This window comes from Brachyistius frenatus, unplaced genomic scaffold (genome assembly GCF_029030835.1).
Source record: "Brachyistius frenatus isolate BFR_SWC_R1_liver_20210118 unplaced genomic scaffold, ASM2903083v1 Contig_17, whole genome shotgun sequence".
Lineage (NCBI taxonomy): Eukaryota > Metazoa > Chordata > Actinopteri > Embiotocidae > Brachyistius > Brachyistius frenatus.
Genome location: NW_027210616.1, coordinates 5,707,123 through 5,717,324, shown reverse-complemented (window position 1 = coordinate 5,717,324; position 10,202 = coordinate 5,707,123). Strand labels below are relative to the sequence as shown.

Sequence of the window (10,202 nt, the reverse complement as noted above, 5' to 3'; positions counted from 1 at the left end):
ACTTCCTCTCTCGCTCACTCATTTGCTCTCTCACTTGTTTACACCCACCCTCCTATCTCGCTCGCTCGCTCCCACTGCCTCTATCGCTCACTATTACAAATGCATGACATCCCTTACATCAACTTCCCTCTGGCAAACAATGTGGATATTTGTAGCAGTAAAATGAATCATCTATGGAGTACAGTTTTTTTTTTTTTTTGGCTGTCATGTAAGTGATACTCAGTTACTCAAGTATGATTCACCAAACATGACGTGATAAATGTATAATTTGGCCTTCTCTGCCCTTTAAAAGTCATCCTCTTGTTCAAATATGTATGCTGCTTTTGTAGATTGCAGGAAATATTGCAATTACAAAAACCCAACGCTAATTCTTAGACTCACTATAGCGATGGATACCTCTGGTCAGAAATAAGTAAGTGGTGAAAATGCAGAGGTAAAATAATAGGTTACCATCTAGATTTAATACATGGAAAATGAAATGGGAATTTAAATAAATAAGAGAATTGATCATGATAAATGATAATACAGAAGGAATTTAAGATAGAAATATCAGTTTATGTCACATTTGATCAATTAATTAATCTACATCGGCCTATTATTTTTGATGAATTTAATGCCATATTAATTAATTTATTGAATGACGTATTGTTTTTTTTTTTATTCTTCTTTTTTATTTTGGCAGTTTTGGTACACCACTTTTCTCTAGCTGAGAGTGAATTGGGAAATTAACGAGGAGCCCTTGAACGCAGCGTAAATACAATTGCGCAGTTCAGGGTCTGCAGCGTGTTGTTGATCATCTAAAATTTGTGTCAGCGGTAAGTCCCGTTAAATATTATTATAAAGGTGAACTGTTTCCTGCTGGTGATTATTTGAGGCGTCAGAAATACGGACCACGTTGAGTTTATTGTGTTGTTATCCGTAGTTTGCCACATGACCCTAATTAACCTTCTCTTATAACTGGTAAATTGCTAAGCATAGTATTAGGAATCCGGAATTTGGTATGACGTAAATGCGCCTTCTGAATAAATTAATACAATTAGAGAAATATAAGTTAAAAAAAAAAACAGTCTTTGAAGGACGCGTTTATGTCTATCGTACAAACCTCATATTACCCGCCTAATTCAACGTGTCCGAAAAGATTGCTCAAGTGTCAACAAAACTGGCTCCAAAATTTGTATCGTGGTCGGTTTATTATTACATTAACGCAAATCGAGTGAAGTTAGCTGTAGATTGTTTTGGTACTTTTTTTTTGTTAACAAACGCCCAACTAATATTTGACGTAATTTAAAAAATAGCTAATTCAGCCGTTCAAGTTTTCTGCCCACGTGAGAAAGTTACAAGGTGAACGCTGGTCTGAGACTGCGGCTGACCATCACGGCTGACAGTCCGTGAAGGCTCCTGAATCACAGAAAATAGTTTGCATTTCTCTTCTTCCCATTCTGCTGGCTCCTCGTGAACGTCACAAATCGCTGACGTAACAGTGGGGATTTGGGGCGCCAGATTACAGGATGGCCGTGCTCAACTGGCAGTCTCTCTCTCTCTCTCCCTCCCTCCCTCCTCTCTTTGTTTTAACCTTAGCGTTTGTTTTTTTTAATTGTTTGCAACAATGGAGGTTTCCTTTTGTCTAATGTGTGTATTTTAGTTCTTCTAACGAGTCTCAACTATTTCAGATGTCTTCTGCTCTGAATCTGCGTCTTATCCACTGCTACTCAAAGCAAGGTACAGAAGCAAGTGTGATTGACACGTTAAATATATCCACTTGCTTAAAGTCAGGCGTGTTCACGTCACATTTGTATGCGTCACTGCAGGCGCGTTTGGATATGGCCCCAGTGCCCTGCGGTCATTCAGCGTCAGTGTGCAGAGAGAGGGCTACAGTAAGTACTGCTACACACCAAAGCTGTTCATACAGGGCTGTGGCATTTTCAGTGCAGCGACCACATGTAATAGATGTTTAAAAGGATCTAACCTCACACCTGTCTTCCTTTATCCTGCTGGCAGAGTATGTAAATGCTCAGGAGCTGCCAACAGACCTGAGATCCATCACTGACCGGGCTGCTACCACCCTCCTCTGGACTGAGCTCTTCAGAGGTCACATTAAATTTGTTTTCTGTGCTTATAGCCTTGGTCACCGTGATTAGAGTTAGAGGGATATTGTCTCCCGGCTGTCCAGACAGCTCAATTAGCCGGTAGATCCACCGTATGCGTCAAAAGACAGGAATGTATTGGTTCAGTTGACTCCATCAACACTGATTGAACAACCACATAACAAGTGACATTTTTTTCTTTTAAGGTATTAGCATAACATATGTCATGAAAAGACCAACAATGGATTTAAATGACTAACAAGTATTTCCTAAACAGCCAAAGTCTGGTGTAGCGTATTGCCCTGGGCCAAATAGTAGACCTGAAACTATTTAACACAAATAACTGAGCTAAACTGTTGTTTGCACTGGGTGAGGTGATCCTTGTGTCAATTCCTCACACACTAGCAGTTTATATGCACTACTATACCAAATGCATATTAATTTGCAGCTTTTAATTTATTTGACTTAATGAGAGAGAGGAAATCAAATCACATACAACTACTGAATGGCAAGGAAGTTACAGTCAAGTCCTACAGTAAGACTTACAGTATCGTACCTTAAAAACATATGGCTTTTTTTTTTTTTTTTTCAAAATAAAACAACGTATTTAACTCTTGCAAACATGTGGGGAGTGGCTGTGTGCCACAGCCAGGTCAGTAAGGTTGGAAAGTATTGAATGATGGCCTCGCATATTGGTGATTTAGGTCTTCTAATGGGATTTCTTGAAATGAAAAACTACTGTAGACACGATACTAACACCCCCATAGTTCCATAAATCCGTCATTGCACTCTTTTGATTCTTTGGCGACACCGGCCTGCAGGTTTGGCGATGACCATGAGTTACCTGTTCCGTGAACCTGCCACCATCAACTACCCATTTGAGAAAGGCCCTCTGTCACCTCGCTTCCGCGGCGAGCATGCCCTCCGCCGCTACCCGAATGGAGAGGAGCGCTGCATCGCTTGTAAGCTGTGTGAGGCCATCTGCCCTGCTCAGGTGAACACAAGCACACACACGGTTCCTGTGACAAAGATAGAGATGTGTTATGTGATGGATGCCACGAAGAATGTATGGAGAACTTGTTGGTGCTGTTTTTTTTAATTAAAGCAAAGAATTTATCATTGTTCATTGTTGGAAAATGTCGATAAACCACAACAGCAAACTCAACAAATGTTGCACGCTTGGTTTTGTTTCTTCCCTGTCCTCATTATGTTGAGCTCAGGCCATCACTATTGAAGCCGAGACCCGAGCTGATGGCAGCAGGAGAACTACACGCTACGACATCGACATGACCAAGTGCATCTACTGTGGTTTCTGCCAGGAGGCCTGCCCTGTCGATGCCATCGTCGAGGTAGGAAAACGTGTACATTGTCTACTGAATGGAAAGCTTGACAGAGCCAAACAAACATCTATATTTCTGTCACGTCTTTTGTGCGAGAGGAATTTTTGGCAAATGAGATCACTTTCAAACTTACATGTCTGGTGGTAGTTCAGTGCAGTGGATGCCAAGCAAACAACAATCAATGCCTGCAATGCTTCAAACAAAGTGCTTCATCTTTTAACAGAATCTTTTCCTACTGCAGAAACTTTAAACTTTTCAAAACAGACAACCCCTCAATTCAAATAACGATGAGTCATTTGTCTTGAAGGGTAAAAACAGGCAAGTTTAGACCTCACTTTCATGCTCTCTCTTTAATTCTTTAGACAGCAACTTCTATCTTTTTGTGCACCGCTATCCACCCATAAAAGCAACAGAATTAATTCCTCGTGTTGTCACCACACTTTCGACTGTGGCTATTGTATTTTTTAGACATAAGGGCACTTAGTTTGTTTGATACAGGTTCAAAGCTTAACTCGAAGAACTTAACTGTGTGAATCGAGGTTAAATTATTGTATCATCACTGTATGCTGAATCATGCATTGTGGATCATTTCTTTCAATGTCTGCTTTCTCCCTCCATCCCTCTGTCAGGGTCCAAACTTTGAGTTCTCCACGGAGACCCACGAGGAACTGCTGTACAACAAGGAAAAACTGCTCAACAATGGAGACAGATGGGAGGCTGAGATAGCAGCCAACATACAGGCAGACTACCTGTACAGATAGACTGACTGTTGTGTCTGTCATCCAGGAAAAGAATACATTTTGTCATCCCAATATGCATTAAAGAGATTACTTGTAGGTTTAAAGCTGTAGCTATGAGGTAATAAATGTGCAGTGAAGCCTTGCAGCCTCACAATCTGTCGACAACACTTAAGGAAAAATATAAACACGCACAAATTATATGTCTTGTGTTGTAATGATGTGAAATTGTACTTTTTGATGCTGAATTTGCACAGTCTATGCACACAGTCTGACAGACTTTTTTCTGCAGCACATTAAAGCTTGTTGTATCTGATTTCACAGCTAGGAAACCTCTGAAAGACTATAAAAATGTAATATTTTTTCTGGGAGTATTTAAGACAAATCCTACTTTAAACCTGTTCATTTGTTCTGTTGCATTAAAGCAGGTGTTGAAACAATGAGTTGAATAATTGGATGGAAAATCAACAGTATTGTTACTGGCAATAATTTGGTATTCAGTTAAATATTGAATTGATTCATCAAAACTAAAAGTACAGCCTCTGGATCTGGTGTTAAAAGTGCAGCGATTTTCTGCTTTTCTTTGTTACATACAGATGGATAGATGTACTCTGTTTTGATCCCAAAGTTGTGAAATTTGGGATCAATAATTGTGGAAATAATTATGTTGTAACAGCAAGTTATCTAGGCACTGCACTGGAGCAGTCAATACACAGCAAATATACAGCAACACAATAAAACAAGTATGTATTAGTATAGTTCTGTTTACATATATATAGACTATACAATATAAATAACATACTTGATAGAATACACTATAATTATAATATAAACATAGGTAACATATTATACACAGGTCATACAAGTGTGCAAAGTTAGGGGAAGAGCAGTCGTGTAAAGATGAGCAAATTCGCAATGACCAAAATTATTGAGGGACAAAGCAGGAGTTTGGATGAAATCACATCAAGGTTCACCGTTTGTAGAACAAACCAAGAAAATGATTCAACTTTACTGCTTTTCTCTTCTCTTTTATGACAATAAACTAATCAGCTTCGGGTAGTTGATTGGATGAAGCTATCAGTTTTTGGCAAACTATGATGAGCGTTTCCACCATTTTCTGATCTGGTAGATCAAACATGCAACTATTTATAAATAAAAGTAATCAGCATGTTAATCAATAATGGATGTAATAGTTTGTTACAGAATGTGTTCCATTGTTTTGAAATAAATTAACAAGTCCTGAAATGCCCCCCCCTGCCCCCCCAGTTGTCATGACATCCTTATAAAAACATGGGGAGTCTATGGTATAAAATGAAACGTCCACCAGCCTTAACATTGGCCGAAGCCGGTCATATTTACTGGGCGATTTTCAAGCGCAAGTGTCTTTCTTGAAAGCACATTTACGTGAACGCTGAATACGACTGCTGAATCATGGTCGGTCGGATGCCCGGCGGTTCAGGGCAGATGCGTTTTTTAACCGCTGTGCGGGTCACGTGATAAGGGCGGAAGCTGACACACACTCCACGCTGAATCTCCCGCGAACGCAGCCATTTACTTCTTTCTCTTCATCGCAGTAGCACCGGTGAGTCGCTGGTCTTCTTCTCCCATTGCGGGCCATCCTCAAGTCTTACGTGTATTAGTTGTGAAAGTCAGGTACAAAAAAACAACAACAGAAGAAGCAAACAACGGGGTGGGGAGGGGATTTTTTAAAAAGTTGTCGTTTTCGTCGCAGCCACGTGAAGAACGAGACGAGGCCGCTGGTTTTCAGGTGCTAACTCGCGGCTAACTTTAGCCGTTAGCTCGACGGAAAGAATGGCTTCCATGCCGCGTTAGCTCGCCCTCATTTCGCCGCTTTGTTCCTCAAGTGCCGCTTTTATATTTACGTGTGCGCGCTCTGGTGCGTAAAGAGAACTCGGATGTTGTTGTTTTTGTTGTTGTTGCTGTTTAAACGGTCGGTTTGAGCGTGAGACGCAGTTAGATGCTCCTTTCGAGTCTCGTTTTGTTTCCAGTCGAACGAGAAAAAAAAAAAAAAAAAAAAAGTGCGGTCGCGCGACGTGTGGCGCACTCAAACTGACGCCAGCTAGCTTCTTAGCCGGTTAGCCGATCTGGGCTCGAAAGCGGGAGGTTTCGGTGGCGACATTTTTTTTTTTTTAGCGCTCAGCTCCAAAAAAAAAGTCGAGAGTGAAGTGAAAGCGTTGTGCATTTTTTATTTTGTTTTTGTTTTGTTTTGACACGCGACGAAGATGAAACAAAACGCCCCAACGGCAGCTGCCGGGACGTTAGCTCGGATAGAACGTGCTAGAAGTAGTCGTCTCTAGGTAACGAGGAGGAAGAGCCACATCAGCCGTAAAGTAAACCGCACAACAACAACAAAAATAAGCCTTTTTTTATTTATTTATTTATTTTATAGCGAACTCGGGTTACTGTGTTTATTTAAAACGTCACATCTGACGCTCGCTTATCTTAAAAACGCGGCTGGTTGCCTTATCTCTCGGTGGACGAGGGCGACGGGGAATGTGCTAATAAACCCTCCCGCCTTGTTTTTGTTTTAACTCAGATAAAGTCGCAACCACGGCGGACTCAATGGCACAGTGTGTTCCGGTGGCGGTGTTTAAGGTAAGTTACTGCGTACATAAACTGTAAACCCCCCCCCCACCCCCCCTATTTGATGGAGAAAAAAGGATGAAGCTTGCACTACTTCAAGCTCGCTGTGCTAACAGTCGGTGTGATGAACCAGTACCAACCAGTCTGAACTAACCGGTGTCCTCCTTCGCAGTTGGTGTTGGTCGGAGATGGAGGCACCGGGAAAACGACTTTCGTGAAGCGGCATATTACAGGAGAGTTTGAGAAGAAATATGTTGGTGAGTATTCCCTCGTCGAGACGCGAATGACACACTGGCATACAGACGAGTTGCAGACAAAAAGGACTGAAGCGGCACATCGGCTCGACTTCTTGCTTTTTGGTGTCGAGGTACTTCTCTGGATTTCATTTTTTCCGCTGCAGATTCAAGAGTCCGGAGAAACCGCAGAGGCGTCGCAATTATAAAAAAAAAAAAAGCAAAATCGCCTTTCGTTTCTGCAATGGGATATTTTCCGCATGCAAAAGTTGACGATAAAGGGAATTTTGGCCTTTTGTGACACTTCTTGGGACTTAAAGTGGCATTAGGGCAACACCTCAGGGACGAGCTTCGTTCTGAACATGCGTCCACTTCGGTGTTTTCTGGCCGGCGGGGGTCGTGGGAACACATCAGTGGGAGAGCAGGGTTTGACACGAGACCGGCTTCATTAAACAGACGGTATGTCAGAAGAAACATTGATCTGCGTGTGCGACAAACTTGCCTCCGGGGACGGGACAAGGACACAAATTTCCACAAGTGTGCACCGGGCAAGCTTGTTGGCACGTCACCTTTTTAGTGTCGGCTCAGCTCGCTTGACTGAGGCGAGGCTAAAAACGGTCCCAGATACCATCCAGAGACGATCGAGAAAAAGACGAGCGGGAAAAGGGGCTGAGGTTGAAACCTCAGTTTGGATGCCGAGTCAATGGCAGTGGGTCCCGGTCTCAAATATTAGCTGTACTTATTGATTGTTTGATAATGGTCTTCTTCACTGTTTTCACATTTTGTGTATTTGCTTGTAATTTTAGCCACCCTGGGAGTGGAGGTGCACCCACTGATGTTCCATACCAACAGAGGAGCCATCAAGTATAATGTGTGGGACACCGCTGGTCAGGAGAAGTTTGGAGGCCTGCGAGATGGCTACTACATTCAAGGTGATCTTCACATCCTCGTCATGCTGCTCTGGTTGTTACAGTCTGCCCTGCTACCAGACATTTAAATCTTCCCTTATACTGAATATTGTGTTTCCTGCTTTGTCAACAGCTCAGTGTGCTATCATCATGTTTGACGTCACCTCTCGAGTCACCTATAAGAACGTGCCCAACTGGCATCGTGACCTGGTCCGTGTCTGTGAGAACATTCCCATTGTCCTTTGCGGCAACAAGGTGGACATCAAAGATAGGAAAGTCAAAGCCAAGAGCATCGTGTTTCACCGCAAGAAGAACCTGCAGGTGAGAACTGCTCACAGAAATGATGCCACTTTGCGCGAGTTGTAAAAAAAAAAAAAAAAGTGCTCGTTTGAGTGTGTTTGTGGTCTGAGCTGTTGTTTCTAACTTCTGTATCTGCTCTGTCCTCAGTACTATGACATTTCTGCCAAGAGTAACTACAACTTTGAGAAGCCTTTCCTGTGGTTAGCAAGGAAGTTGATTGGCGATCCCAACCTGGAGTTTGTGGCCATGCCTGCCCTTGCTCCCCCAGAGGTCCAGATGGACCCGATCCTTGCCGCTAAGTACGAGGAAGAGCTTCAAGTGAGTATGACCATACACACCAAGCGTCTTTGTTTAGGGGACTGCATGTTTGTAATTTCAGTCCAGCAGCTTCTTCTGAGCTAAGTATACAAACAGCAGCTTGGCAGGGAACTGGTTTTTTTTTTTTATTGAATCTGAACAATAACCTTTTATCTGCCACTCTGCAGGTTGCATCACAAACAGCACTCCCAGATGAAGAAGATGACCTCTAACCTGTTCCCTGGATACCCCCCCCCCCCACCCGACTGTGGACAGGAAGTTGTTGGAGTTTTGCCCCCTTTACTGTAAAATCCCTTTTCAGATTTTTTTATTTTTGAACTTTTTTTGTTTGTTTTAAAACTACGGAAAAAAAAAAAAAAACTTGGTGGAAAAGTTGTGGTTCTAATTTCACTGTATAAGACACCTACCCTAGTGTTGTTGTTGGCATGGCAACGTGCTAATCTTCATCGTCGAGCACCCTCTGCTGCACTTACCCAGCTCACATAATGCTGTTGTATGGTGTACTGGAAGCACTAAGGGGAATAAACTTTGAATAAAAACATTCTCAATATAACATGTCCTTGTTTGTTGTAATTTCTGGGATGGTAGTGTCTCTGAAGTGATAGTGATGCTTAAGTAGTTGAAAAAACATCCAATAGGCCTCTTCATCAAAGACAATTGCACTTGTTAAAGTAGAAAAAAACACTAGTGTTATCTTTAATGATGGTTATTTTTATGAGGAAGCATGACTGCGACGGTGAGATCGGATGCACAATACTAGGACCCCTTACACTGATGTAATCAAATATAATTCACAAGTTGTGAATTTTATTCATAATTATGCTTTACTTCTGTAACATGTTTAACATGGGGAAAAGTCTTTATAAACTTATACGACAATCTAAACAAAAGGGAAAGTCTTCAGGGTCACTTAACTTGAATATTCAAGTCACTATTGAGTCAGTCATAAGGGATGTTTAGAAGCCTCGGTACATTAAATCAAGATGAATGTTTTTCATGTAATTGAGTGAACAAATCTGCAGAGGATGGTTATATGATGGACCCTTGCTCTCAAGGTTAAATCAGTACTAGTAGCCCTTATATTACTTGGAAAGATTACAAACTTTGCAAAGCAGGCATCTGCAGGGTTTTATCACTGAAAGACTCGAGGTTTGAAGATGGTTTACTTAAGTGTCAGGTATGGGTTTTCTGTAAGTTAAATTAATTGGTTCTATGAATCCGCAATCATTATAAAACTTTACTCGATACAAAATGTCTCTCGCACCCCTGAAAGTCTTTTCTCAGTGTTTGAGCAATGCAAGTTTCAAGTTCACTCTAGAGTGAAATGCTGAGTGTACATCATTCTGCCAAAATCACTGACCAAACACACAAAAAAATTAAGGACGAGGTCATGACCACAGAGTACCTGACAGAAAAATGGGGAACCAGCAGTATTATTCAAGTATGGGAGTGCTTGATGAAAGTCAGGCATAAAGGAAAGCTACCATGTGTTGTTTGCTGAGGTGGAAGGAGTATTTAGATCCTTTACTTAATATATATACAGTGGGTACAGAAAGTATTCAGACCCCTTTAAATTTGTCACTGTTTGTTTCATTGCAGCCATTTGCTAAAATCAAAAATATTCATTTTATTTCTCATTAATGTACACTCAGCACCCCATCTTGACAGAAAAAAACAG

The 10,202-nt window shown here is 41.6% G+C and overlaps 2 protein-coding genes across 5 annotated transcripts; both read left to right on the top strand.

The window, feature by feature from the left end:
- The first annotated feature begins 730 nt into the window (after positions 1-730).
- Positions 731-4,601, top strand: ndufs8b (NADH:ubiquinone oxidoreductase core subunit S8b). The gene is made up of 7 exons (XM_069694548.1): positions 731-815; positions 1,671-1,719; positions 1,809-1,874; positions 1,999-2,088; positions 2,906-3,078; positions 3,305-3,433; positions 4,054-4,601. The coding sequence occupies exons 2-7, from the start codon at positions 1,671-1,673 to the stop codon at positions 4,183-4,185; spliced, it is 639 nt and encodes a 212-aa protein (XP_069550649.1). The 5' UTR covers positions 731-815; the 3' UTR covers positions 4,186-4,601.
- A 1,077-nt stretch (positions 4,602-5,678) lies between these two features.
- ran (RAN, member RAS oncogene family) lies at positions 5,679-9,077 on the top strand. Of its 4 annotated transcripts, none has more exons than XM_069694544.1 (7): positions 5,679-5,743; positions 6,719-6,777; positions 6,938-7,022; positions 7,805-7,930; positions 8,040-8,227; positions 8,354-8,524; positions 8,692-9,077. In XM_069694544.1, exons 2-7 carry the CDS (start codon positions 6,745-6,747, stop codon positions 8,734-8,736), a joined length of 648 nt encoding a protein of 215 aa, XP_069550645.1. In that variant the 5' UTR covers positions 5,679-5,743; positions 6,719-6,744; the 3' UTR covers positions 8,737-9,077. The 4 variants fall into 4 exon arrangements, with proteins under 4 accessions (XP_069550645.1, XP_069550647.1, XP_069550648.1 ...); XM_069694546.1 differs by lacking the exon at positions 5,679-5,743 and adding an exon at positions 5,793-5,814; XM_069694547.1 differs by lacking the exon at positions 5,679-5,743 and adding an exon at positions 6,456-6,479.
- The last annotated feature ends 1,125 nt before the right edge of the window (positions 9,078-10,202 follow it).